This window comes from Rhodotorula toruloides (assembly GCF_000320785.1).
Source record: "Rhodotorula toruloides NP11 unplaced genomic scaffold Scaffold4, whole genome shotgun sequence".
Taxonomy (NCBI): Eukaryota; Fungi; Basidiomycota; class Microbotryomycetes; order Sporidiobolales; family Sporidiobolaceae; genus Rhodotorula; species Rhodotorula toruloides.
This window is the reverse complement of record NW_015622964.1, coordinates 726581-753395: the sequence shown is the minus strand read 5'-3', so window position 1 is coordinate 753395 and position 26815 is coordinate 726581. Positions and strand designations below refer to the sequence as shown.

The 26815-nt window shown below is 62.8% G+C and overlaps 10 protein-coding genes across 10 annotated transcripts in view; 5 read left to right on the top strand and 5 right to left on the bottom strand.

Annotated features, from left to right (window-relative positions):
- Positions 1 to 8: 8 nt before the first annotated feature.
- Positions 9 to 1360, top strand: RHTO_06315 (UNC-50-like protein; the record flags this gene model as incomplete). The annotated part of the gene is made up of 9 exons (XM_016419976.1): positions 9 to 61; positions 156 to 234; positions 372 to 427; positions 487 to 512; positions 575 to 640; positions 700 to 823; positions 878 to 943; positions 1002 to 1168; positions 1227 to 1360. The coding sequence occupies 9 exons, from the start codon at positions 9 to 11 to the stop codon at positions 1358 to 1360; spliced, it is 771 nt and encodes a 256-aa protein (XP_016275430.1).
- A 130-nt stretch (positions 1361 to 1490) lies between these two features.
- RHTO_06314 (RNA polymerase II transcription factor b subunit 1) lies at positions 1491 to 4116 on the bottom strand (the record flags this gene model as incomplete). The annotated part of the gene is made up of 9 exons (XM_016419975.1): positions 1491 to 1870; positions 2008 to 2107; positions 2235 to 2456; positions 2518 to 2569; positions 2680 to 2789; positions 2852 to 2931; positions 3017 to 3152; positions 3230 to 3918; positions 3987 to 4116. 9 exons carry the CDS (start codon positions 4114 to 4116, stop codon positions 1491 to 1493), a joined length of 1899 nt encoding a protein of 632 aa, XP_016275429.1.
- Positions 4117 to 4232: 116 nt separating this feature from the next.
- Positions 4233 to 8775, top strand: RHTO_06313 (protein kinase Yak1; the record flags this gene model as incomplete). Its single annotated transcript, XM_016419974.1, has 7 exons — positions 4233 to 5735; positions 5824 to 6020; positions 6103 to 6256; positions 6336 to 6595; positions 6657 to 6899; positions 6983 to 7218; positions 7301 to 8775. 7 exons carry the CDS (start codon positions 4233 to 4235, stop codon positions 8773 to 8775), a joined length of 4068 nt encoding a protein of 1355 aa, XP_016275428.1.
- A 428-nt stretch (positions 8776 to 9203) lies between these two features.
- Positions 9204 to 11422, bottom strand: RHTO_06312 (cytochrome P450, family 83, subfamily A, polypeptide 1; the record flags this gene model as incomplete). The annotated part of the gene is made up of 11 exons (XM_016419973.1): positions 9204 to 9325; positions 9385 to 9512; positions 9569 to 9598; positions 9656 to 9820; positions 9879 to 9895; positions 9954 to 10419; positions 10477 to 10660; positions 10732 to 10883; positions 10941 to 11040; positions 11101 to 11170; positions 11228 to 11422. 11 exons carry the CDS (start codon positions 11420 to 11422, stop codon positions 9204 to 9206), a joined length of 1629 nt encoding a protein of 542 aa, XP_016275427.1.
- Positions 11423 to 11715: 293 nt separating this feature from the next.
- Positions 11716 to 13149, bottom strand: RHTO_06311 (ribose 5-phosphate isomerase A; the record flags this gene model as incomplete). Its single annotated transcript, XM_016419972.1, has 6 exons — positions 11716 to 11780; positions 11870 to 11967; positions 12033 to 12107; positions 12236 to 12314; positions 12395 to 12696; positions 12761 to 13149. 6 exons carry the CDS (start codon positions 13147 to 13149, stop codon positions 11716 to 11718), a joined length of 1008 nt encoding a protein of 335 aa, XP_016275426.1.
- Positions 13150 to 13894: 745 nt separating this feature from the next.
- RHTO_06310 (adenylate cyclase) lies at positions 13895 to 20346 on the top strand (the record flags this gene model as incomplete). The annotated part of the gene is made up of 8 exons (XM_016419971.1): positions 13895 to 14104; positions 14190 to 14367; positions 14421 to 15559; positions 15620 to 15940; positions 15997 to 17603; positions 17662 to 19553; positions 19612 to 19805; positions 19864 to 20346. 8 exons carry the CDS (start codon positions 13895 to 13897, stop codon positions 20344 to 20346), a joined length of 6024 nt encoding a protein of 2007 aa, XP_016275425.1.
- A 390-nt stretch (positions 20347 to 20736) lies between these two features.
- RHTO_06309 (cytochrome p450 oxidoreductase) lies at positions 20737 to 23358 on the top strand (the record flags this gene model as incomplete). The annotated part of the gene is made up of 5 exons (XM_016419970.1): positions 20737 to 20940; positions 21226 to 21347; positions 21407 to 21585; positions 21641 to 23126; positions 23211 to 23358. The coding sequence occupies 5 exons, from the start codon at positions 20737 to 20739 to the stop codon at positions 23356 to 23358; spliced, it is 2139 nt and encodes a 712-aa protein (XP_016275424.1).
- Positions 23359 to 23495: 137 nt separating this feature from the next.
- On the bottom strand, positions 23496 to 24529 carry RHTO_06308 (nicotinamide N-methyltransferase, putative; the record flags this gene model as incomplete). Its single annotated transcript, XM_016419969.1, has 3 exons — positions 23496 to 23916; positions 23970 to 24121; positions 24179 to 24529. The coding sequence occupies 3 exons, from the start codon at positions 24527 to 24529 to the stop codon at positions 23496 to 23498; spliced, it is 924 nt and encodes a 307-aa protein (XP_016275423.1).
- Positions 24530 to 24838: 309 nt separating this feature from the next.
- Positions 24839 to 26151, top strand: RHTO_06307 (uncharacterized protein; the record flags this gene model as incomplete). Its single annotated transcript, XM_016419968.1, has 5 exons — positions 24839 to 25168; positions 25228 to 25350; positions 25481 to 25573; positions 25635 to 25977; positions 26033 to 26151. 5 exons carry the CDS (start codon positions 24839 to 24841, stop codon positions 26149 to 26151), a joined length of 1008 nt encoding a protein of 335 aa, XP_016275422.1.
- Positions 26152 to 26328: 177 nt separating this feature from the next.
- RHTO_06306 (uncharacterized protein) overlaps positions 26329 to 26815 on the bottom strand; it is a gene marked incomplete at both ends in the record, with an annotated part of 620 nt that continues 133 nt past the window's right edge. Inside the window, 2 exons of the mRNA XM_016419967.1 lie at positions 26329 to 26541; positions 26647 to 26808. Of these exons, the coding sequence (XP_016275421.1) occupies positions 26329 to 26541; positions 26647 to 26808 (375 nt within the window). The remainder of the gene's footprint in view (positions 26542 to 26646; positions 26809 to 26815) is intronic.

Sequence of the window (26815 nt, the reverse complement as noted above, 5' to 3'; positions counted from 1 at the left end):
ATTGAGCAATGCTGCCAACATCACGAGCACCACGGAACGGGCAAGGGGCGCAGTTCACCAGGTGCGCTTGCAGTTCTCCCGGCCCGTCTTGCGGGCTTATACTGGCTTTCCCGTCGTCAATGGACGGCTGGACTGAGGCTGACTATCCGTTGCAGTGCTGGGAATGGCTTTCCCCGGATAGGGAACGGCGGGATGAAGACGTGGTTGCGGAAACTTAGTCGATGGCCTCAACTTGTAAGTCTCTCGGAGTCGACAGGCGGGCCGTACAAGCGCCTGCTTCAGAACCAGAGCTGGCGCTGTGCTGCTTGCTCGAGAGCCTGTCCCAACCGATGCAACCAGCGATGCTGATCTTCGTGTCCTTCGTCTCGCAGGACTTCGAGCTGGCGGTGTGGCAGATGTGCTATCTCTGCATAGCGCCAAGACGAGTGTAAGTTCTGCACTGAGCCATACGCAGACTTGAACAGAAGGCTGAGCTCCGCGTCGCAGATACCGAAACGTTTACTACCACAAGCGTGCGCTTCCTTGCGCTACGCTCGTTCCTCCGCCATATCCTAACCAAGTCATCCGCTTGCAGAAACGAAGAACACCTGGGCGCGAGACGATCCGGCGATGCTGCTGCTCATAACGCTGTGTCTTTTCGGTTCGTCCAGCTTCGCTCGCCCATCTCGCATCCCCGCTGACTCGCTTGCGCGCCCGCAGTCTCCGCCATCCTTTGGTCTGTGCTGTACGCGCACTACGGCATCGTCGACACCGTCAAGACCGTCTTCTCCTTCATCTTCCTTCACTTCTTCGGCCTCGGCCTTCTCATCTCGACCTCGCTTTGGTGAGCCGCTTCCTGAATTTTGGCTCAGGACGATGCTGAACCGTACCTTTGCAGGGCGCTGTCAAATCGCTTCCTCACCCATGCGACCCATGTCCACGCGACAGACCAGAAGGTCGAGTGGTGAGTCCAGCAGCGTCTCCTCGTCAAGTTTCGACGAGCACTGACGCCTTTCCACCAGGCTCTACGCGTTCGACATCCACGCCAACTCGTTCTTCCCCCTCTTCCTCCAGCTCTACGTCGCGCAGTTGCTGCTCGCGCCCGTCGTGACACGGTCGAACTGGGTCTGCCTGTGGGTCGGCAACACGCTGTACCTCGCGGCGTTCACGCAGTACGCCTACGTGACCTGTGCGTGCGCCATTCCTGTCCCTCTTGAGGCAGCTGCTGACGGCGACTCCGCACGCAGACCTCGGCTACAACGCCCTGCCGTTCCTGATCCGCTCCGAACTCCTCCTCTTCCCCGTCGCCATCTTTGCGGCGTTCTACATCGTCTCGCTCCTCGGCTTCAACGTCTCGTACTTTGTGCTGAAGCACTTCTGAGGACCCGCATGAGCGGGACGACTGGAATCGCATCGAGATACCCCTTGGATTTGCTTGCGAAGCGGCGAGGAACGAGTGCAGAGGCGAGCAATGCGATGCGAGATGCGGAAGTCATACGCTACAGGTCATGCTATGCTCGTACAGCCGCTGGCGTTGGTGCAGGAGACGCCGCCCCTCCGCTTCCTCCCGGCGCTCCCCCCATCCTCTGCGCATACAACGCCAGCGCCGCCTCAATCGCCTCCCTGACCGGTCCAAGCGCCGCCTCAACCCTCTTTCCCACCTCCCCCTCCCCTGCCTCCCCCTTCGCCTCCAGCACAGCCCTCTCAACCCTCTCGCGACTCTTCTCCAAGTACCCCTTGAACTTTTCTGCTCTTGCTGCGCGGTCTTTTGGAGAGAGGGAGGATAGATCGGAGGGTTTGGGGGGCAGGATGGCGGACCAGAAGTGACGGAGGAACTCGAAGGTTGTGGTTGAGAGGGAGGAGACGGTGGTGAGGTGTGCGCGCGGGAGGCCTGCGAGCGTGAGAATCGCAGGGTCAGCGATCTGAGCGACCGGTGAGAACGATGCCAGCTCGGCTTCGACAATTCAACAGTGAGTGGAAGGCCGAGCAAGGCCTGCAAGCCAGCCAACGATACAAGGGCGAACTCACCTCCGCTCCCCGCCGTCTTTCGATTCCGCTCGACCTGCCGCTCAAGCGTGCTGGTCATGTCGCGCATGCTGTCTCGGACAGCTGCCGAGTCGATCTCGAACTGCGTGACGACAAGAGAGAAGCTCGTCAGCGTTGCTCAGGCATTGACGAGGACCTCGCCACCTCGCGACTTCAAAAGCCGTACGCCGCTCGAGGACGAAATGAGCTGAAGCGAACGCAAAACTGACCTCCGCCAACCTCCCCTCCCACTCCTCCCTAACCCCCTCCACCACCCTCTTCACCCTCTCCCTCCTCTCGTACATCCCCTCCAACCCATCCTCCTTCTCAGTCTCTCCAGTCGCAGTCGTATGTGCGTTCGAAGCGGATGGAAGCGAGAGCGCGATGCGGGAGGAGAGAGACGAGGGGGAGGAGAGGTCTGTGAGCTCGATTTCGGAGTAGTAGCGGCGGTCCTGCAGGGAGAGAAATCGTGTCAACTGATGAGGAAAGAAGAGGTGAGGAGATGGGACGAACGCCTGCGTGGCCGGGGTCGAGGAAGCCTCGATTCCGATCTGCTGCTGAGCCGCTGCGAACGAAGGGGGACGTCAGTTCCTGCAACACGCTGTTCAGCCCGTCGCCGATGTCCTGGAGGTCTCAGACGAGAGCGCATGTGCCTGCCCTGAACCGACAACTCACAGCGCCTGACTCAACAACCGCTCCGAATGCTCATTGAACCGCCTCATCAACGGCAAACTGGATCGCTGTCCGCCAGGTTTCATCGTGAAGTCCCTCGGAAGGTTCGTGATCTGCGCCAGTCTGATCAGCCGGAAGAAAGGAGGGGGAGAAGGAGGGGATGGGAAAGACGGACCTCGTGCTGGTCTTCTTCGGTTGCTGCTAGGTCGAGGAGGCGGTAGATTTGGTGGTCGGGCATGTGCTTCGGTTCGACGTCTGCGTACAACAATCGGACCACTCATCAGTTCCTGCTCCCTGCGAAGCTGAGGCAACCGAGATCGAGTGGACTGCCGCAACCCACCGTCATCTTCCTCGTCGAGGTACTTGTCAAAGATCGGATCGTCCTTGATCGCATCGACGGCGGCGCGGTTCGTCGTACGGTAGCGGTTGAACAGCTTGGACTGGAAGTAGCGTGTCCAGAACTGGGCTTCGTCGAGCTGTGCGCAACCACGTGGCCGGCATCAGTTCCCGTATTCGACGAGTAGGAGGAGAGTAGGAGAACGTCGAAGCGTACCGGATCAGGGACGTTGTCGTTGTACGCACGCAGCACAACCGGGAACTCCTCGAAAATCTCCCTGATCAATCCCGGCGTGATCTTGACCGTGACCTCTCCATTCTGGCCCGTAACCGTCTTAGGATCAACCATCTCCCCGCTCTTGCCCTTGATCAGCCCTTGCTCCGCCGCAACAGACGCAACGAGGTCCTCCCTCCCTTCCCAGAACTCGGACTCGGTGATTTGGCCTGTCAGGACGAGGTCGCGGTGGAGCGCTAGGAGGGAGGGGTTTGACTGGAGGATGAATTTGCGCAGGCGGAAGGTCGTTTGTTGTGAGGCGTTGGCGGAAGAGGAGGATGGACCGGGGGTACCGGTGCCGGGCTGAGGCGTGCCAGACCCGCTCGCTCCGCCAGATGTCCCGCTCGACCTTGCTCGTCCGTTCGCCGCACCGGCAGAGGGTCCGGCCTGCGCTCCTCCTCCTGCCGCCTGTGCAGCCGCTGCGCCCGAAACCGCACTACTCGCCTCCCTCTCCCTGTTCCGCGCGATCACATCGCTGAGCAGCTGTTTGAACCTGTCGCGGTCGGACAAGGCAGATGCGGGGCTGGTGAAGGTGAAGTTGTGCGAGTCGTCTGCGACGGAGGGAGGGAGGGGCTGTTTGAGCTGCACCTTGAGCATGATGCGGGGTCCGCCTGGCTTGGATGCGAAGAGGGCTGTTTCACGACGTTGTTGGTCAGCCTCGCGTGGTTCGCTCGAGCTGTGAGCGAGGTGTGGGACTGGCCTGCGAGGTGCGAGGTGGGGAGGGAGAGGGCGGGCGAGTTTGCGGATGCGGGCGTCCATTCGAGCGCGGTGTTGGAGAGCGAGAGCGTGCCAGGCTGTTTCTTGTAGCTCGTCGTGGCCGTGTTTGCCATCAGCCCGTCAATGTATGCTCACGAGCGAGTGAATCGTCAGCGGGAGAGAGAGCGAGAGCGAGTCTGCCTGGTCCAGCTCGAGCGAGTTCGCTGGCAAGGTAGCAGACTGCGGGTGGATGCGACCCATCTCGTCGCTCTTCTTCCCGAGCACACCCTCGCACCAAACCCACACCGCGAGCGACCCTCTCCTCATCCCGCTCACCCACGACACCTCGACCACCGCACACACCGACTGGGTCACCGTGCCCATCCTCCACAGCACCCACACAGACTCGCACACACACCCCAGCCAACCCCCCGCAGGCTCGCTCCCTCTCGCGACGCACAACCCTCCCCCGCCGTCCTCATCGCAACACGCCCGCTCGCTCTCGCTCTCGAGGTACGCGCGCGCAGGACACGACTCGTACGACTCGCTGTCGACCTCGCCGTCGACCCACAGCAGCTTCCGCTCGTCGACCCTGCTCGAACAGGGCCTCCCACCCCCACCCTCGTTCGTCGACCACCTCGCGAGCCAGCAGCAGGGGCACGGGCACAGGCAGACCAGGAGCGTAGGGAGGGTCCCGAGCATCTCGTCCGTCTCGTCTCACGCCAGCACCTCGAACGCACACCCTCCGACAGCAACTGCGCACCCTCACCCTCCGCCGCCGCCGCCTCCTCAGACTTCGGCCGCGCACCGCTCGCGCAACCCCTCGTTCTCGACGCCCGCCAGGCAACCTTCCATGCTCGCGAGTGGGGCCGGCACGAACTCGGTTCCCCAGCAGCGCCAGAGGGCAGCCTCCCACACGTCCCGATCCATGGTCTACTCGCCCTTGCCGCCGCAGACCGCGACGTCCGACTCGGGAGCAGTGGGCGGAGGTCAGTCCATCAGGTTGTCACCCGGAGCAGCGTCAATGGCGAGCGGTTCGGGCGGATCAGGAGGGTCGTCGACCGTTCCCGGCGCAGGAACGGATGCCGCTTCTGCGGGCGCGGCGATGCGCCGGGGTTTCTCGTACGACGGCGGCAGCGGCGTGAGTAGCAGTACGGGCGGCGGTCTCTTGCCCGGCTCGTACGCCTCGTCGTCAAGCGGCGGGCGTGCGCTCTATTCGCCCATGACAGGCGTGCAGAGTACGGCTCCGCCCTCGTCGTCCGCCTCGACGAGCGCGTCGTCACCCTCGCGTCAGGCCATGCTCCCGACCGCGCCGTCTCCTTCGCGCGCGTACTCGCCCTCGCACTACGCCGCCTCGCCCGCCTCCGCCTCTTCCTTCGTCCCGCCTCACCACGCGCCTCCTCCACCCAACGCCTCCTCCTTCTATCCTCAACACATCGCCCAGTCCTATCCCTCCGCAGGACAATCGACTTCCCCCAACCCCCTCTCGCCCGGCTCAGCAAGCTCCGCGGGACATCCGCACCTGCACGGCCACTCTCACTCCCACTCCTTCTCCGGCACACCTTCGACCTCGTCCTCCCACACGCAGGGTCACGAGATCCGCCACCTATCGCTTTCTCGCCCCGCGCCCGCGCAGAGGAAGAAGAAGGGGATGGTCAGGGTTAGGGAGGGAGACGAGGTCGAGAGGGCGGGGACGACGAGGGGTGGGCAGCCGAGGGGGAGGAGGGCGGATCCGGCTGGAGGGTTCGTCAGTGTGCGTTGCGGGTCCTTTCCTCCCGCTCCCTCTTTCTTTACCTTCGAGGCTAGACGGGATGCTGACGGCATCGTTTGTCCTCCCGCAGCCCCTCAAAGCCCTCACCGTCTCGCTCTCGGAAACCTATCACCTCGTCAACCCGTCCTTCACCTACGAGACCTCTCGCAACCCCCGGCGAGTCCTGACGAAACCGAGCAAGCCCGCTCAGAACGATGGGTTCGACAACGAGGACTCGGATTATATCTTGTATGTCAACGATGTGTTGGGACCGGAGGACAAGGATCGGTGCGTTGAGCTTCCTCTTCTTGCTCTCTTCGGGGCGAATGCGCTGGGAAAGGGCTTAGCTGAATAGGTCGTGTTCGCACAGCTACCTCATCCTCGACGTCCTCGGCCAAGGGACGTTCGGCCAGGTCGTCAAGTGCCAGAACATGAAGACGCACGAGATCGTCGCGGTGAAAGTGGTCAAGAACAAGCCTGCCTACTTCCAGCAGTCGATGATGGAGGTTACGATCCTCGAGTTGGTATGTTCGCGCCACGGGATTGCTGAAATTCTCTCGAGGCTCGGGAGGAGATGGCTGACTGAAAGTCGCATGTGCGCAGATCAACAACCAGTGGGACAAGGACGACGAGCACCACATGCTCCGCCTCAAAGACACCTTCATCCACCACTCTCACCTCTGCCTCGTCTTCGAGCTCCTCTCGAACAATCTCTACGAGCTCATCAAGCAGAACTCGTTCCGTGGACTGTCGACCTCGCTCGTGCGCGTCTTTACCGCCCAGCTACTCGATGCCTTGAGCGTCTTGAATGAGGCCAAGATCATACACTGTGACCTCAAGCCTGAGAACATCTTGCTCAAGTCGTGCGTGACGGTTCTGGCTCTGCAGATGGAGCGAACACTGACGCAGGTCGTCCGCGCGCAGGCTCCAGTCGCCCACGATCAAGGTCATCGACTTCGGTTCCGCCTGCCACGAGAAGCAAACCGTCTACACCTATATCCAGTCTCGCTTCTACCGCTCGCCCGAAGTCATCCTCTCCCTCCCTTACTCGAGCATGATCGACATGTGGAGTCTCGGGTGCATCTGCGTCGAGCTCTTCCTCGGTCTGCCGCTCTTTCCCGGCACGAGCGAGTTCAACCAGATCACGAGGATCGTGGAGATGCTTGGGTGCGTTGGCGTCCCACTTGATCCGGCTCTGCCCTGTCCTCGTAGGTCACGGTTACTGATCTGTTCGTTGCGCCGGCGCACAGCATGCCCCCCGACCACATGCTCGACAAGGGCAAGCAAACCTCGCACTTCTTCGAGTCCTTCTCAGACGAATACGGCCGACGACGGTGGCGCCTCAAGTCGCTCGAGCGGTACGCGCAGGAGTACAAGGCCAACGAGCAGCCGAGCAAGAAGTACTTTTCGGCGTCGACCCTGCCCGAGATCGTCAAGCAGTATCCAATTGTGCGGAAGGGGCTGAAGGAGGCGGATATCGACAAGGGTGAGTGTGGTATTCCGGCTGGCGGTTCTTGCTCCCAATGTGAAGAGCTCGCACTGATTCCGTCTTCTACGCCAACCCGCAGAGATGCGAAACCGGATCGCGTTCATCGACTTTGTCCAGGGCTTGCTGCATCTCGACCCGGAACAGCGATGGACGCCTCAGCAGGCCCGTCTGCACCCCTTCGTTCTCGGCGAACCCCTCCTCGCATCCTTCGTCCCTCCGCCACGCCACCTCGTAGCGAAAGGCGGCGCACCCTCGCCGACCGAAGTGGCCGCCGCCAAGCAGCAACAGCAAGTGCAGGCGGCCGCGGCGGCGCAAGCTCAAGCTCAGGCGCAGGCGAGGCAGCAGACCTACGGCGGTATGCAGCCCGGCGCGCGACAGGCGCAGCAGGCGCGACCATACCTTCCGCAGCAGCAGCCTCAGCCGCCCGGCTACGGTCTTCAGCCGCAGCAGCAGCCTCAGCAGCGCGCGCAAGCTGGCTCGTCGGCTTACGCGATGCCGGGCGGCGACGCGCAAGCTCAGCAGGCGGCGGCGCAGGCGCAGGCGTATGCTCAGGCTCAGGCGAGGTCGCTGTACGGCGCTGCGGCGGGAGGCTTTGCGCCTCGGACGGCGCCGGCAGGAGGAGCGGGTCCGACACCATCGACCGTCGCCAACCCGCCGGCTGTGCACCACCAGTACGGCGCCGGTCGGCAACGAAGCGGTACGCACGGCACGCACGATGCGGCTCTCCCGCCTGCGCTGCAGAAGCTCGGTTACGAGCTGGGCGCCGGTCTCGGAGCGGGTCAGTCGATAACGCCCGTTTTGCGGCGGGACGACCAGTGGCAGGCATGGGAGCAGCAGTACGGGCCGGGCGCGACAGGCTTGTCGAGGCGCATCTCAGTGTCGGGCAGACATCCGCACCTCAACCTGCTGCAGGAGCAGGCCGAAGCGGGCTTCCACAGCTGGAACTCTCCCGCTCGCACAAAGCCTCCACAGCAGCAGCCTCAGCAATCGCCTTACGCGCCGGCAGCGGGAGGAGGCTACTACGCCTCGCCTCACCAGCCGTCAACGTCGCAGTTCTCGGTCGTAGTCGATCCCGCTCAGGACAAGCAGCGACCAGGAAGCGACCTCTTCGACCCAGTCGGCGGTATCGCGCCTCCCCCGCTCGCTTACGTCGGCGGCAACTCGGCGGCGCGGTACGCGCCTTATCCCTCGGCGGCGGCAGGCGGATCCGGCGCTCCTCTTCCTCCCTCTGGCGCCGCGATGCCTCTCTCGACGTCGATCGACCATCACCACCCCGGGGCCGCACACCACCACTCACCCATCGCCCCGCCTTCGTTCGACGCATTCGGCACGCCCATCTCGTCCGCCTCGCAGCCCAACCCGCTCATGCACGGCCACGACCCTCTCAGCCACTACCAGCCTCTCCAGCCTTACGCATCGCCGAACCTGAGTCGAACAGCGCAGCAAGGAGCGGGACCGGGCCCGCCTCAGCAGGGTCAGCAGGGGGCGATGTACTCGCCGGGAGGAGCCTACGGCGGCCAGCCGGGAGGGAAGCCGCCACGAGGACTGTGGTGAGCTGACGCGGGTGGTGGTGCGGACAGGAACGGCGCGCTTGGGGAAAAGTAAAGTACAGGTCGATGCGGATGCGAGCGGGTCTCTTTCCTCTTTTCCTCTATACCACCTTCCTCCACACGTCTCTACTCCTGCCGCGGTTTCCCACCTTGACTTCACCTACGTCGCATCTCCTTCGTCGCCGCATTCATTGTAGATACTTCGCACTACCTCCCCGCCTCCAGCTGCTGCCTTCCGTCCGCGCCTACCGCCGCACCGAGTCTCTCCTCTTTCGCCGCGTAACACGACATCGCCGCATATGCCATCTACGAGTGATGCGGACGTGCGAGCGATAGTCGCCAGCGGGAGAACGGGAAGCAGTTGCTCTCTCGAACAGTCTTCACCCGCGACGACGGCGACTAATGCACTTCTAGATACCACTCAAGAGTGATCTACTCCTCGAACTGCTTGAACTCTTCCGCAGCCTCGCTGTACTCGCGCTCGATGACGGCGGCGTGAGCAGGACTGCGGACCTTGATGCTGCACTTGAACGGCTTGGGCATGGAGTTAAAGCCTGTCAATCCAGCTCCAGATTAGCGACAGCATTGCGAGGAGAGGGAGGGGAGAGCGCACCATCGGTAAACTCGAAGATGTCGACTGGAATGTCGTTTCCTGATGCGTCCTTCGCCTTCGAAATGTTGAATGCCCAGAGGATGCGGGCGATGTTGATGTAGATCGAGTTTTCGGCAAGGTGCATGCCTCTGCGAGGATAATGGACGTCAGCGAAGGCAGCGTCATCGGGAAGGAAGCGACTCACGGGCAGATGCGACGACCGAAACCGAAGGCGCTGCGGGAGAGACAGCGTCAGCATCCTCAGCAGAACGCAGACGGATGAGAGACGCACCTGTGTCCCCACCGACCAGGGTAGTCGCGCTTGACCATGAAACGCTCAGGGTCAAACTTGTGCGGTTCGGGGAAGTCCTTCTCGTTGAGGTGAATGCTCCAGAGGTTGGCGATGACGGTCGAGCCTTTCGGGATAAACATTCCGTTGTACCAATCGTCCTCGGTACTGTGGCGAGGCGAGGGGTCAGCTCTAGGCTCGAGATGGCGCGGAGGACATGGCGTACGAAGCGTGTGGTGTGCCCTGCAAGAGACGGACCGGTCAGCTTGACGGTGGCAGGTCGGTAGAGAGCTTCACGCACTCCGAGGACAGCGATGGGTCGCCATCGCAGCGTCTCGTTGACGACGGCCCGGACGTAGGGCAGGTCCTGGAAATCGTCGAAAGTCGGGAGGCGGTCCTTTCCAACAACTCGGTCGAGCTCCTCCTGCGCCTTGGGGATGAACGTCTCGCCCGCATGCGCGCAAGCGAGGAAGAACGACAAAAGCGTTCCGGATGAAGTCTCGACGCCAGCGCCGAACGGAGTCGAGCAGGTGTACGCAATCTCGAGGTCGCTCATTCCCCACTTCTCCTTCTCCTCGATGAGTTGCTTGGCAAACGAGTAGGGTGCAGTGCCCTTAGCCATCTTGTCCTTGACTTCTTGGACGAGCCCGAGGTACAGGTCGATGTCGCGCTGCTTTTGCTCGAGGGCGTACTGGCGCCACGGGGTGAGGAAGTTGGGAAGCTTGAGCAGGATCGGCAGGCTCTCGACGAGGTATTTCCCGGGGATGCTGGAGGAGGGGACGGGGTTAGCCAGTTTCGCGAGAATATCGCAAGGAAAGGCTCACTTGACAGAGGTAAGTACGTCCATCGACCTTCGGTTTTCGCAGACGACCGTGTCGGTCCAGACGTTGTGCACCCTGCGGCCGTAGTTCACTGTGACGATGACAGACGCCGCGTATCGCTCGAGGTGGTCGCGGAAACCTTCGGGTCTGGTGAGGAGGTCGTGCATGAGCTGCTTCGACTCGAGGTCTGCGAGAAGGACGGATGTCAGAATGAACGGATGGTCGAACGCCGACTCCCGCAGCGAAAGGCGAGCTCACTTTGAATGGGCTTGTAGTTGTCGGCCGCCTTCTGCATGAAAGCGCCGTGCAAGACCTTCCTCCAGCGTCGCCAGAAGTCGTTGTACCCGCTCATCAAGCCACGCATGTTGCCCGACAACAACTCCTGGCCCATGATGAACCTCGGACGCGACCTGCGAAACTTGCGAAGGTCAACTCTCGGTTCGTCGAGTGAGAGGGAGGAAGCGCACGAGTAGATGTTGGACTTCTTTTCGAGCAGGTCCCAGGCTGCTTGCGCGGAGCCGAGGACGATGGTGGGCGTTTGACCCATCTGGAGGTAGACGACATCGCCTGCGAAGCCTTTTCATCAGTCCCGCTCTTCGTCCGAGAGCGTCAGCGACTGGCACGCACCGTACTGCTGGTTCAAGTCACGGAACCAACGCCAGGGTTTGCTCTTCGGCGCCTGATTGCGGTTGCCGACCTGCACACCTGGCTCAAGTTAGTTTTCCTCACTTCCTCGTTCGCCGGCGGGACGCACCAAGAACCCCGGCTTCGGCCCAGGAGGCAAATTAGCTGCTTTCCTCGGCCAGAGCAAGACGAGGATCGAAGCGAGTCCGAAGAGAACGGTGCCGAGCAGGACTTGGGGAGTCGAGAGGTCGAGGTCGAATGGGGACGAGGGGGAGTCGAGCGTTGCGGGTACGCCGGGAGACACGAGCGTAGCGTTCAGATCCATCGTCGTTAGTGCTCAGCGCGTTCGAGGAGGGAGAAAGAGCGAGAGAAGTGCAAGCAGCGGAAGTCGTGAACCGGCGGAGTGCGAAGTGGGGCGAGGTGGGGCGTCGCGAGAGTCGGCGCGCGAGGAAGCGGGCGCAGAGCCAGCGTCGAGCTCGAGCCGGACGGCGTGGTCATGTACTGCATCCGTGTTGCGGTCTAATCGGTGTTGTGAAGAAAGTGTACAGCGAGGAAAGGGGAGAGGGTGGTCGAGGAGTCGAGGTCGAGAGTTGGGAGGCCGGATGCCGCTTCGTTCGTTTACACTCGCTTGCCTGACTCTGCGATCTCGAGGCCCTTCGTAGCGTCGACTTGTTCCCGTCGGCCTGTGCGCGAGGCGGACATCGTTTGTGAATCAGCGCCCTACCCGCCAGTCGAAGCGTTTAGAAGAAGAAACGGCGGAAGACCAACGCACCGTCCTGCCACCGCGCCATAACCGTCCCATCAGGGTACCCAAAGTACGCTGCCTCCGCCATCCCAACGAAAAGCCCGACCTCGAGGACGCCCGTCAACCTGCGCCGCGGGAAAGGCTCGTCAGTTCCGCTGCTCGATGGAGAGGTAGGAGGGCTGCATCGTACATCTTGATGCGGTGCAGGAGCTCTGCGGGGTCGCGCATGTACGGCTCGGAGAAGACGGCGTCGATGACAAAGTTGCTGTTCGGGCATGGCGCGGAGTCGAGTTGTGGGCGGAGCGCGACGATGGAGAAGCGAATGCGAGCGTTGAGGGAGCACGAAAGTCAGTCAACGTAGGCTCGACAATGGAAGGGAAGCTGCGAACGCACCCGTTATCGGTGACGACCGGACCAGCCTTCATCTTTCCCATCCTCAGCGTCGGCTTTTCGCAGCCCATCTTCTGCAGGTCTGTGCATCACACGGGAAGATGAATCAGTTCACCGGATCGCCCTAACGAGTCGAGACTGAGCCTGTCCGCTCGAACTCACTGACGAAGACCTTTGCCCACGCAAAGGGCGCCACCTCAATCGGCACTCCCTGCTTCCACGTCTGTCCAAGCACATGCGAGTCCTTCCGCGAGTCGGCAACGATGATGAAGTGCGTCGCAGCTTCCGCAAGGACCTTTTCGCGCAGCTGGCACGCTCCGCCGCCCTTGATTGCGTTCAGCTCGTCATCGACTTCGTCGGCGCCGTCGATCGTCACGTCGATGGTCGGGAACTGGTCGACGTCGCCGAGGTTCAAACCGGCCTTGACGATGAGCTCCTTGGACTGGAAGCCCGTCGGGACGTACCTGCGAGGGGAGCGAGAGCACAGTGAGTGGAGTCCGGGACTGCAGGGGTAGCGTACGAACACACCAACGGTCGCTGTTGGCGTAGCAGTGGGGCGGCTGGCACAGGCGCTCGACGACGTAAGGGACGGTCGAGCCAGACCCAATGCCGAGGACCTTGTGGAAGTCCTTGACGTGCTCGTCGACCGCCGCGTACGCCGCCAGCCTCTTTGCCTTCTCCTCGGGACTCAGCTCCTCGTGCGGGACGACATCCATCCTGCCCGTCGGGATGACACCGGGACCGATTCGACTGGCAGAGAGGTGGACTTCGGTTCCGAGCGGGTCGGGGCGTCCGGAGCTCGAGTGCGATGCGCGGCGAGAGTTCTGGCCTGGCGCCGTCGAGTTGCTGCTGCCTGGTCCGGACTTGAGTTTGGGATTCTCTGCGAGGGGAGCGAGGGGTCGGAGTTGGGACGACATGGTGCGAGTGCGGCCGGCGGGTGAGGTAGCGGCGCGCGAGAGAGCAGCAAGAGTGAGCAGGCGTGGAATGGTGACCCTCGAGCAGAGTGCGAAGCGAGCGAGGCCAAGGCGAGGAAGAGCGGGACCAAGTGGACGCGATGAGCTCGTCTGTCTCGCCTTTTCTGCCACAGAGTCAAGGCGAGAGTCACTAGTACAGCACTGCAGATATCGTCCAAGGACTCTTCACGTCGTTGTTGTTGACGAGGGAGAGGGAGGAGGAGAAGAAGCGGTTCGCCTCCGACAACTCGTCCCCTTTGCAGAGTTTGGCTAAGCGTGTACGTTACGACGTCGAGAGTGTCATTACAAGCCAGCTCAACACCCGCCAGGACGCTGTTTGCGAGTCGACAGGTCTCGCCCCACACCGTTCCCTCTTCACGAACAGCCAACACCGCGCTGCCACAGCTACGCGGCTCTGCAGCCAGCTTGCAGGCGCACAGTGCACGCTCAGAGTACACCCAGCACAGCGCCAACCTCCCACACTCTTGCGCCGAGCCGCTGCACCCTCTCGACGCCCTCTTCCAGCCTCCCGCTTGCGTCGACCTCTGGCACCCCGACAACAGCGCGCAAGCGTGATCGAGCGGGCTGTAGTCACTTGCAGAGCTCGACTGCACTCGCACGAGCGAGTCGGAGGAACCGTCCGTCGTCCGTCGCCGTCCCTCGCCCTCCTCGAACCCAAACCAGGCGGAACCGCGCTCCGAGGCGAGCCATGGCCGACTACTCGCAGGCGCCGCTCGTCCCGCGCTCGAGCAAACAGGCCAAGATGCTCGGCGTCGGCGCAGACATCGACCAACGTCCGCCCGGGTCGGCGGGGTCCAACTTGTCCGACTGGAATGGGTGGGGAGTGCAGGATCAGGCGGCGCGAGGCAGGCAGGGCAGTCCGGCGGACGTCGCGCCTCCCTGGGGCAACGGTGCAGAGGTGCGCTCTCTTCACGGACCGCTCAAGCGCTTGCGGAGCTCCGCCGTCGAGGTGGCTGACCTGCTCTCCTCTCTCGCTCGTACAGCCGAAGCGCAAGGGGACACTCTTGCCCTCGTCCAGCGCGCAGCCTTTGCGAGGAACACGCAGCGCGAGCGTCTTGCGCGGCCATGCAGAGAAGGAACCCGCCGTCAAGGAGAAGAAGCGCGGATTGTTTGGCGGCCTGCTCAAGCGGAGAGGGAGCAAGGGCGACGTGCGGGATCAGCGTGCGTTGTGTCCGCTGCTCACAAAGGTCTCTGAGCTGACAACGCGCGCGCAGACTCGGACTCGGGTTCCGTCAGCGACTTTGGCCTGCCTCCGCCCGCCCAGTTCGACAGCTCGACCCTGCCCGCCAAGCTGCAAGCCCGCGGCGACGCCTACGACCTCTCCTCTTCCCTCCCCTCTCGCAACGGCAAGTCGTCCAAGAAGAGCCGGCGACCGACAACCCCGATTGGCGCCTTCGTGACCGGCAGCTCGCGCAATACCCCTACTCCTCGCCAACAAGCCGTCTTCACCAATGATCCCGAGATTGCGCTCGATACGAATCTCGACTCGATGGAAGGCATCATCTCGTCTGCGCCGTCGACCTCAGCTGGCGTTCGACCGACTTCGTCCCACGAACGAGGATTCGGAGGAAGCGTCTCCAGCGGTACCTCGGGGAACGGCTTGACGCGCTCAGGGTCGGGCTCACATGCATCGTACGCCTCGAACGGGCGGAGACCGTCCCTCGCGCCTTCGTACAGCGACGCAGGTCCGCGAGGAGCACACCACGGTCAAGCTTCGGCCGTCGCGTTCTGGAACTACGGAGGCGGGGCGACTGCTGCTGAACAGAAGTCGGCGGCAAAGGCTGCGATGTTGATGGGTACTGCGCCGCCAGCTGTTGCAAGCGTGCCAGGAGGCGCACCCGTCCGACCTGGACTTGGGTCGCGGACGAGCAGTCAGCTCAGTATCACAGGTGGGACGGCGACGCCTACGCAAGCCGGTATGAGCAGCTCCGGCTCGACAGTCAAGGGTCTCCCGCCTGTCCCTCGAAGCTCGGCAGCAGCCCGAAGCGCCGCCGTAGTTGGTGGAGCAGCCGGCTCCGCAGGCGCATGGACAGCGCCCGACTCGTGGGCCGTCAAAGCCGAAGCTGGCGCATCGCTCGACCACGATTCGAGCGAGGACGATGTCGATGAGGACGACATGGAGGTTATGGACGAGACGGAGGAGAGCGAGGCGGGTGCGAGTCCGAGGATTGGGACGGCTCAGACGGTCAGGGAGGGGATGCCGGATGGATTGGGCGCCGTCAAGCCGTTTGGGAGTATGGAGACGGAGGTGTTGAAGAATGGAAGGCCGGCGACGGGAGGGAGTCGGCCGGCCATGCGCAGCGGGCGACCAGGGACGGCGGATGGAGAGGCGAGGAAGGCGAGCCAGAAACCGGTGCGTAGCGCAACCTTCTTTGAAGGAGTATTCCTCGGCCGCTGACTTTGGGTTCCGCAGTTCATGGTCCGCATCTATCGCGTCGACAACACCTTCTCGACCTTGCCCGTCCCGCTCGGCGCGACTGCATCCGAGATGACCGCGATGCTCGCACGCAAGTTCCAGGTCAACGCGAAGACGACCTACGCGCTGTACCTGCGCGAGAAGGGCCTCGAGCGGCGCGTCGGCCCGAACGAGAAGCCTGTCTTGCTGCAGCGGCGGAAGTTTGAGCAGGCGGGGTACACGGAGCTCGATAAGCTCGAGGAGCTGGGGAGGGAGGACAATTCGTATTTGAGCAAGCTCGTCTACAAGGCTCAGTACTCGACGATGCAGGGCGTGGCGGTGCGTCCGGTCCTTCCTGTCCGTTCCACACGTTCGCTCATGCTCTCCGATTGCAGGAGGAGAGCTTTGCGGGTGAGAGCATGGAGTTTGTCGACTTGTCCGGCAAGGGCGTCGAGACAATTCCGATCTTCCTCTACAAGCACTCGCACGAGATCCGCAGCCTCAACCTTTCGCGCAACCGGCCCTTCGACCTTCCGACCGACTTCATCCAGGGCTGCACGGCTCTGCGGGAACTCGTCCTGTCAAACATGGGCATCAAGCGGCTACCGCAGGCGATCAAGGAGTGCCAGTACCTCACTCGGCTCGACATCAGCAACAACAACATTGTCGACCTCGAGCACATCGCGCTCGACACGCTCGGCAACCTCTCGTCGATCAAGTGCCACAACAACCGCCTCTCAACCGTCCCGGAATACTTCCGCAACTTCTGCCAGCTCAAGTACCTCAACCTCTCGAACAACCGCTTCGACAAGATCCCGCTCGTCGTGTGCGAGATTGAGCCGCTCCTCGAACTCGATTTCTCGTTCAACACGGTCACCGTCGTCCCGCACGAGATCGGCCAGCTCGAGAACCTCGAACGCCTCAACCTCCTCGCCAACATCCTCACGAGCCTGCCTTCGACCCTCGGCTCGCTCATCTCGCTCAAGGAGCTCGACATCCGACGGAACGTCATATCGGACTTCTCGCCGTTGACGAGTATCCCCGTCCTCGAGGTGCTCCGATGCGAGCACAACCAGGCGTCGACGCTCGATGCGTCGTGGGCCAACATCCGAGTCTTGACGGCGAAGCACAACTCGCTCACACGATTCGCCTTGACCGGCACGAGCACGACCCTCACCTCGCTCAATCTGTCGTACGGCAAGCTCTCGACCCTTTCGCCCGAGATCTTCGGCCACCTCGGCTCCGTCGAAACCCTCATCCTCGACAACAACACCCTCCGCATCCTCCCCGACGGCATTGGCTCGCTGCCGAATCTCGTCACCTTCTCGATCAAGAACAACCTCCTCACCTCGCTGCCCGACAGCATCGGCCGACTACAGCGCCTCCAGTCGCTGCAGGTCTCCGGCAACGACTTGCAGACCCTGCCGTCTGCGCTGTGGCTCTGCTCGCAGCTGTACACCCTCAACGCCTCGTCCAACCTGATCAAGGACTTCCCGGATCCGCCCCTCCCGACGGTCGCGCCAGCAGCAACGCCGACAAGCTCTCTTGGTGACGGAGGAGACGAGCTTGACTTGCGACAATTGGCTGCCGCGGTGAAGCCGCCCACAACGTCGTCCGGCCGCCTCGCCCCGCCTCTGTCGATGTCGCTGCAGCGCCTCTTCCTCGGCGACAACCAGCTCGGGGACGACGTCTTTGCCCCGATCTCCCTCATGGCCGAGCTGCGAGTCCTCAACCTCTCATTCAACGACATCTACGAGATCCCGACTTCGAGTCTGTTCAAGTGCCAGTCGCTCGAGGAGCTGTACCTCTCGGGCAACAAGCTCACGAGCCTCCCGCCGGACGACCTTGAGCGCCTCGTCAACCTCAAGCTCCTGTACCTCAATGGCAACAAACTGCAGACGCTGCCCGCCGAGCTCGGCAAGATCAAGAAGCTCTTTGCGCTCGACGTTGGCTCGAACGTCCTCAAGTACAACATCGCCAACTGGCCGTACGATTGGAACTGGTGAGTCATTTCTCGCCCTCTCTGACAGTCCAGCATGCTCACCGCCAGCGGCCCGCAGGAACTGGAACCTCGAGCTGCGGTACCTCAACCTGTCCGGCAACAAGCGCCTCGAAATCAAGCCCGGCCACCAGAACGACACGTCAAACCTGCCTCGCAGCGCCAAGCGCCGCAACCTCGCCGACTTCAGCGCGTTGACCAAGCTGCACGTCCTCGGCTTGATGGACGTCACGCTCATGATCCCCTCGGTACCTGACGAGAACGAGGACCGACGCGTGCGCACGTCGCTGTCCGAGATCAACGACATGGGCTACGGTATCGCCGACACCCTCGGCAGCCGCTTCGACACGCTCTCGCTCGTCGACATCGTCATCCCGCGGTTCCGCTCAAAGGACGACGAGGCGATCTTCGGCTTGTTCGACGCCGTCAACAAGGGCCAGAACACGGGTGCCCGCCTCGTCAAGTACCTGCAGGACGCGTTCTCGGCCGTCTTGACGCTCGAACTCTCGCGGCTCAAGAGCGGGGAGGTGACCAGCGACGCCCTCCGCCGCGCCTTCCTCAACATCAACCGCGACTACGGCAACCTTCTCCTTCCCGCCCTCGAGTCCCGCCGCAAGGGGTCCGAGATCAGTTTGACCGACAAGACGATGTCGTCTGTCCGCACCGGCGCCGCCGGCATCATTGTCTACATCCGCCGCAAGCGCCTCTACGTTGCCAACGCCGGCAACGCTCTCGCCGTCATCGCAGGACGCGGCGGTACCGCTCGCCTCATCGCCAAGCGGCACGAGCCGTTCGACTCGGGAGAGATCGCTCGTATCCGTACCGCCGAGGGATGGATCTCACATCGTGGCTACGTCAACGACGAGGTCGACATTGCGCGCTCGTTCGGCTTCTACAACGTCTTCCCCGCCATCAACGCCGCGCCCGACGTCGACGAGATCGAGCTTACCGAGACGGACGAGTTCGTCATCATCGCGAACCGCGGCCTGTGGGAGCACATGTCGTATCAGACGGCTGTCGACGTCGCCCGCACCGAGCGCAGCGACCCGATGGCAGCCGCCGCCAAGCTTCGCGACCTCGCCATCTCGTACGGGTCGAGCTCGAACGTCATGGTCATGGTGCTCGCGGTCGGCGACCTGTTTAAGGCGAAGAAGAGCGGGTACTACGCCAAGCACCGCGCAGCGCACGGCGAGGACGAGGGTTTCTACGGCGCGCACAAGGCTGGCGTCGTCGCTGGTCGGCGAGGCAAGGGCGAAGAAGGCGCCGGCGAGCGGTACCTCAACCTGCTCGACCGCGAAGTCCCGCCCCCGGTCGGCATGGTCGCGCTCGTCTTCACCGACATCCGCAACTCGACCGCGCTGTGGGAGTCGAACCCGGGGATGCAGACTGCGATCCGGATGCACAACCAGCTCTTGCGGCGACAGTTGCGCGCGATCGGAGGGTACGAGGTCAAGACTGAAGGCGACGCGTTCATGGTGTCGTTCCCGACTGTCACGTCGGCGCTCTTGTGGTGCTTGACGGTCCAGCTCGAGCTGCTGCGGGAAGACTGGCCGCAGGAGATCCTCGACTCGGAGGAGGGCAAGGAGATCCTCGATTCGCGCGGGGAGATCCTGTATCGCGGTCTCTCGGTGCGGATGGGTATCCACTGGGGCGCGCCGGTGTGCGAAGCAGACCCCATCACGCGGCGAATGGACTACTTCGGCCCGATCGTCAACCGCGCAGCGCGAATCTCGGCCGTCGCAGAAGGAGGACAGATCTCGGCGTCGCAGGACGTGATCGATATCATCCAGGATGTCGTCATGCAGCAGAAGCCGGGACCGTCCAGCCTTGATTCGGACGACGGGGAGGACGAGGACCCGGAGGAGTACCTCGACCCGCGCGACAAGCAGGATATCGCGGCGCTGCGACGGCTCGGGTTCGGCATCACCGAGCTGGGCGAACGCAAGCTCAAGGGTGCGTTCGATGTTCTCTCGTCCTGAACGCCCAGCATCTGACCTTGCTCTCCTCGCAGGCCTCGAATCCGCCGAGCTCATCTCGCTGATCTGGCCGCGGGTCCTCAAGGAACGCATTGTCCCAGCCTCTGCCGACAAAGACGGCTCTGCTGCTGCCGCCGAGATTGCCAAGAAGACCGAGGTGGTGCAGGACGAGACGCCGCAGTTGCTCGACGTCAATACGATCAAGGCCTTGGGGAAGGTCGTCCAGCGGGTCAGTCCGCGTGCCTACAGCAACGGCGAGTGTTGTGTTGACAGGCTTCGCATTACAGCTCGAGTCGGTCTGCGGCGCGCTCGTCCACGGCGTCAAGAACGGCCTGGCGACGCCTCCTCACGTCCCGAACTCGTCTGCCCGCCCTTCGACGCCCGCCCAGCAAGCCGCCGCCGCCAAGCGCAAGACGCTCATCCACCCTACCTCGTTCGCCTTCCCCGTCCGCGCCGACGCGACCGACGACGAGCTCTGCGCTTTGCTCGAGTCGTACCTCGTCCGGATCGAGAACTGCCTCTCGACGTTGACGCTGCACCAGCTCGGCCCGTTCACCGAGGTGCTGTCGGCGCTCGGACAGGCGCTCCGGGTCGACCAGCGGAGCGTCTTGCTCGCGCTGACGAGGTTTGCCGGACTCCAGCAGCAGCAGGCGATGCTGTTGCAGGCTCAGGGGTCGAAGCCGCCGTCGCCTGCGCTCGACCGCCCATTAAGCACCGTGAGCAGCAGCGCGGTGTCGCGAGCGGGACAGCCGCACGCCCGCCAGGCGTGATGCTCTCCGGTCGCTCTTCGTCCTCCCCTTCCCCTTCCTCTTACCCTAGACGCGCTTTCCCGCATATCTTACTCGTGCTAATCCACTGTGGCTGTGTCGCATACTGTCATGCGTAGTCTGTGCATGTTCTCCCCCGTCGTTGTCGTTTTTCCCTCCCTCTCCCTCTCTGTCCGTCTCGCTCGTTTGCTAGTTTGCTTCCCCTGTTGCACTGATATCCGGTTCGAGTGCTCCACCTGTTGCCCCGGGTGATCCTGCAAGCGGGCGCGACGAGTGTTCGGCAGGAGGAGGAGCGCCTCGCGCGGATCGCTCGGCCCTCGCTGTCTCGTCCCCCCGCCTTCGTCGTCGTCGCTGCTTGTCCTCACGCGACTCGAACTTGGCTCACTCGCAAGCATGGTCCAGCTCGCTCACATCGTACTCGCACTCGCCATCGCAGGCGGAGCCTACTTCCTCTTCTTCCGCACCAAGTCCGACTCGACCTCGCCCTCGCCCGCCGCCGCAGCGTTCGTCAATGGCGCAGGCGCAAAGGGCGCGAACGGCGCATCGGGCGAAGCAGTAGATACCGGAAGGGACTTTGTCGCGTCGCTCAACCTCTCGGTGAGTCTGCGCGACGAGCGCTGTCGGCTTCCCTTTCCTTTATTTCGAGGACGACGACGGGCGCAAGTTGGGTGCGATCGCCGACGCGCGCGTGCGCCGGTGGACTCGCGAGTGAGGCACGAGTACTGCAGGAGTAGGACAGGGCTGGTCTGGTCCGCCTAGCAGCTGTGGCGAGGTTGCCGCCGAATCCGCCCCCATCTCTCGTTCGACTCGCCCCTCATCGGATCAACAAACTCCGCTTTAACTCGCTGCCAGACTCGCTGACACAGTTGTACACGCCCGCAGAACAAGAAGTGTGTCATCTTCTACGGATCGCAGACTGGTACGGCCGAGGACTACGGAACCCGCATCGCCAAGGAGATCAAGTCGCGCTACGGCATCTCGTCGCTCGTGTGCGACCCCGAGGAGTGCGTGACAGTTTGCCGTTCAGTCCAATTCGAGCGAGACTGACCCGAGTCGCGCGCAGCTACGACTTTGACAACCTCGATGCCGTCCCCGAAGACCACCTCGTCGTGTTCTGCATGGCGACGTACGGCGAGGGAGAGCCGACCGACAACGCCGTCCAGCTCATGGATTTCTTGAAGGAGGAGCCGCAGTTCTCGAACGGCACCTCGCTCGAGAACTTGCGCTACGTGATCTTCGGCCGTGCGTCCACTTCCACTCTGCCGTCTCGATCTCTGCTGATTGTTGAGCCCCGCAGTCGGCAACTCGACCTACGAACACTTCAATGCCGTCTCCCGCAACCTCGATGAACGCCTCACCCAGCTGGGCGCTCACCGCGTCGGTCCTCGCGGCGAAGGTGACGACGACAAGTCAATGGAGGAGGACTACCTTGCGTGGAAGGACGAGATGTTTGACGCGATTCACAAGCAGCTCGGCTGGGAGGAGGGCGCGGGTGGCGACGTTGCCGACTTTGAGGTCCGCGAACTTGACGAGGTCGACGAGGCCAAGGTCTACCTCGGCGAGTTGTCTGCGCGCGCTCTCACCGGCGCACGCGGCGTGTTCGACGCCAAGAACCCCTTCCCGGCCCCGCTCATTCAGGCCAAGGAGCTCTTCGAGGACGGCGAGCGCAACTGCGTCTTTGCCGAGTTCGACATCACCGACTCGGGCATCCGGTACCAGACGGGCGATCATGTCGCTGTCTGGCCTGTCAACCCGAACGACGAGGTCGAGCGCACGCTGCACATCCTCGGACTCGCCGACAAGCGCCACAAGGTCATCGAGGTCAAGTCGCTCGACCCCGCGCTCGCCAAGGTCCCCTTCCCGATCCCGACCACCTACGAGACCGTCTTCCGCCACTACCTCGACATCTCTGCGCACGCCTCTCGCCAGACCGTCGGCCAGATGGCCAAGTTCGCGCCGACCGACGCCGCGCGCGAGATGCTCGAGAAGCTCGGCGCCGACAAGGAGTTCTACCACGAGGTCGTAGGCTCCAAGTGCCTCCGTCTCTCCGAGGTGCTCGTCCTCGCAGCCGGCAACGCCAACACGGTGTGGAACATCCCCGTCGACCGCATCATCGGCGCGATCCACCGCCTCCAGCCTCGCTACTACTCGATCTCGTCGTCGCCCAAGATGTACCCCAACTCGATTCACGTTACTGCCGTCGTGCTCAAGTACGAGCCTGTCGTCGGCGCCAACAAGGTCTTCGGCGTCGGGACCAACTACCTCCTCAACTTGAAGAACGCGGCAAACGGTACGCTCGAGAAGGTCGAGGCGCGCGAGCAGGGAACGCCCGTCTACCACCTCGAAGGCCCGCGAGGCAAGTACAAGAAGGACACGCACTTTGCCGCCCCGATCCACGTCCGTCGCTCGACCTTCCGCCTCCCGACCTCGCCCAAGGTTCCCATCGTCATGATCGGTCCCGGAACAGGTGTCGCGCCCTTCCGCGGGTTCATCCAGGACCGCGTTGCCCTCGCACGCAAGGCGAAGGAGAAGGACGGGCCTGACGCGCTCAAGGACTGGGGCACGATCGACCTCTTCTACGGCTGCAGGCGGTCGACGTGGGATTTCCTCTACAGGGACGAGTGGGACCAGTATGCCAAGGAGCTTGACGGCAAGTTCCGCATGCACTGCGCGTTCTCGAGGGAGCCGGGACAGCCAAAGGTGTATGTCCAGCAGCTGTTGCGGAATGAGGGCGACAGGGTGGGAGAGGCGCTCGTCCAGAACAAGGGTTACGCGTACATCTGGTGCGTTTCGGCATGCCTCTCGGCTCTACGCCTACTTGACCTGGGGAACTCGCGCTGATTTTTGCGCTTTGCCCTGACGCACAGCGGCGACGCCGGCAGCATGGCGAAGCAGGTCGAGCGCGAGCTCGCGCACATCCTCGGCAAGGCCAAGGGCGGATCGGACGAGGACGGCGAGAAGGAGCTCAAGTTGCTCAAGGACCGCAACCGCTTGCTTCTCGACGTTTGGTCATAGACTCTGGGGCTTTTCGGGTTGGCGATCACAAGGAGATAGTATCAGCACGCAATCCTATGCAGTAGATTCAGCAGTCTTGAACCTCATCTCGACGCTTGCTCGCAGTCCTCTCGAGAAACTGGCCGCCTGATCGCGTTCTAAGCTCCATCGGCTGGCGTCCACTGCTCTATCCGTGCTGCACCGTCCTCTCTCAATGCCTCGTCGCTCCAGCCGAGATCGCCCTCAACGACCCACTTGTTCCGCTCGCTCGCATCCTCCTTCTCCTCCCACTCCCCTTCTTCCCCTTGCACGTCCCAGCCCCACTCTCGTCTCCGTCCATCAACCCCAACCTCTTCCCACTCGCCGCGTCGGATGAACCCAACCTTCTCAGCCTTCTTCAAGAACGACCGGACTGTTGCGCGACCGCTGTGAAAGCCGGCGCAAACGTGTATCCGTGCGCTTGCGGTCCGGGCGAGGAGGTGCTGGAGCGATGAGAGGAGGAGAGCGTGGCCGGAAGAGTACCAGAGCGTGTCGGCGAGGAGGATGTGTGCGAACGGGCTTGGCGAGGGGGAGTTGGCCCTGCGATCCAGCAATGTTAGCGAACGAAGGCGCTTAGGCGCTCAATTACGCACGCGAGTACCGCCTCGAGCGACGTCTGCTCGCCCCAAGAGTGTCCGACTGCTCGTATCCGTTCTCGTGCAGCGGGAGAGTCGGGAAAGGCGAGCGAGATGTTGTCCCGCAGGTTTGCAATGAGTAGAGGGTCATCGTAGTCACTCAGCACGACCTGTCGGGTTGGGTCTCAGCTATTTGTCGCTGGGGGAGCTTGCAAGTGGGGACGCACGCGACTTGCTCCCATCCTCGCCGCGACGAGACCAGGGATTCCAGCTCCCGCACCAAGCTCCAAGACCTGCTCTGCCTCGACTCGAATCCTCCCCTCTGCGAGCGCATCCGCCATCCGCAAACTGGCGTTCCATACGAAATGAGCGAACAGCTCGTTCACTTGCTGAGGCGGTAGACGGACGGTGAGAGGCTGAGGGTGAGCGGACGAGGATGGCGAAGAGTAGGTGAAGAGTGCTAAGGGGTCGCCCTTTGCTGGCATGTGATGGTCGTAGAGCGATTCGAGCGAGTCGGCGAAGAATTCAAGGGCATCGTCGGGTGAAGGGGATCGAGGAGGATCTTGGTGGACAACCATGCTTGCTGCAGGTTCGAGCGCTTGTCAACGGAGTCCTGCGCAACAAGTGGCCTCCACGCGTGCTCACTATCGATCCCAGAGTCCTGTTTCCGCCTCACGACCTCCGTGTCCGTTTGAGCTGATGAGGATTCGGTTCGGGTGAAGCGCAGGATGCGGGACGATGATGGTGGAGCCTCAGGTATCTATAGAGGTTAGAAAGCCTTTGAGCTGATCAAATCGCCCCTCGAGCGCGTGAGGGTGAGTAGCGGACCTCGAGAGGAGATGTCAACTTGGTCGCCCAACTTGGTTTCGTCCGCTCGCCCGCTCATCATGGATGCGCTGGATCTGAGGCCGCTGCACCAGGTCTACCAAACTCTCGACCCTGCGACGACCGAGCCGCTCGCCCACCCGCTCGTCTGCATCAGCGAACTCCGCCGTCGTCCCCCTCCCAAACGCTCAGCTCGCGCGGCTTCCGCACAAGCGGGCAGCTTGGACGGTGATCCAGAGCTCGGGGAGGTGGAGTGGGTCTTGACGATTGGCGGCGAGGGCGTGGCAAACGGCGCAGTGGAGCAGAAGAGCAAGAAGAAGTCGGAAACTGCGCCGGAGGAGTGGTGGAAGGCGTGTCTTTGCGGCAGGGAGGTCGAGGAACTCATGAAGCAGGTGAGCAACGATCCCTCGAGCCCGCCGCTTGTATGCTGACCTGTGTCCGCTTCTCGCAGACGGACGGTGTCGCCCTCAGCCCGCAGGCCATGGTGCCGAAAGTCCGCTCAGCCTTACTCGCCGGCGAAGTCGAGATTTCAGGCTATGATGGCCCCGGAGCAGACCCGCGCGGAGCGCTCGAGGTGCGTCTGCCCGCGGATTTGTCGGGATCGCTTCGTTGACAACCCGCTCTCGCTCCTCTCGCCCTCCATTTCACTTCATCGCTCGACTCTCTCGCTTCATTCGACTCCGTACCCTGCCTCGGCAACCCAGGTCACGCTCAAGCTCACGCCGACTCTTCCCCTCACGATGGTTCTCGCGCCGTGCGATTCTCCTCCGCTTTCCCTCATGACTTGCATGGCCAAGGTGAGTTTCCGGTCTCGATGTCTCGCTTGAGGCCGTACTGACGCGAATGAGAGTCTTGCAGATCATCCCGGCCTACCTCGTCGCGGCTCAAGAGCGCGAAGCCGCCCGCTCCGCTACCGCCCAACTCGCCGTCCTCCGCCTCGAGAACGACAGGCTGCAGAAGCAAGTCAACGACTTCAAGGAGGAGCGCAAGCGCGCGCGCAAGGTCCCGAATGGCGGAGCGCTCCGGCAGAATTCGGGCGACTCGCAGCGGAGCGTCGGAGGAGCGTCGTTCGGCCGGCGCACGAGCAGCCAAGACCAAAGCCAGAGCCAGTCGCAGTCTCAGATGTACAGCCAGACCCAGGGACAGCGGCAGAGTCCAGACGACGTCGTGTTCAGCCCGCCGAAGAAGGTCGTCCCCGGCGGTGAGTTGTTTCTCTCGCTTGAGCCTCTCTCCCAAGTTGACGTGTCCGTGCACAGAGACACGCAGCGGTGCACTCAAGCCTGGCGACGTCGGCTACGCCGGCAGCTCGTTCCGCCCAGGTCTCAACCTCGAAGAGGCGCCTTGGGACGAAGACCCGCCAACCGACTCCGACTAGCCCATCTCGATGCTGACTCCCCGCTTACTTCCCTCCCGCTTAGCCTTGATCTCCTTTTGTCGTTGTGCAATACTTGAAGCAGCTTCTCGCATCTCGTTTGCCGAGCGCTTCATCAGAATGATGCTGGTTGCGTAGGGATACAAGCGCTACACCGGGTCGTCCATCTAGTGCTGTGCTCTAATGTTGCGGCGCAAACATCGTCTGCAAGCTGCCCTTGCCGTTCTCCTGCTCCTTGCCCTGCTCGCCTTCCGTCTCGCCCTCCATCGGCAGTGGCCGGGGGTTGCTCGCGTCGTACTCAACCGGCCCTTGCAGTCCTACTCGGTGTGCTGTCGCCTCAATCCGCTCAGCCTGGCTCATATCGTGCGTGGGGTTGTAGCGGTCGACGAGTTCCTGGGGAGAAGACAGGCAGGTCAGCGTGTGAAGTGGAGGCTTTCGCGCAGCGACAAGACACCTCCTGAGCGGTTCAGTAGCGCCTGACAGGCCCCGCCAACGCACCTTGTGGATCCTCCGCGCCCGCAAGAAGACCACCATGTTCTCGACATCTCGCTCAAACTTGCTCGCCGCCGCCGAACCCGCCTCAATCGTCCGCCCGCTCTCGAACAGAACCCTCAGGTGTGACGGGATGCTCGGCGAGCGAGCCGAGCGCGGGTGGATGGACTGGATG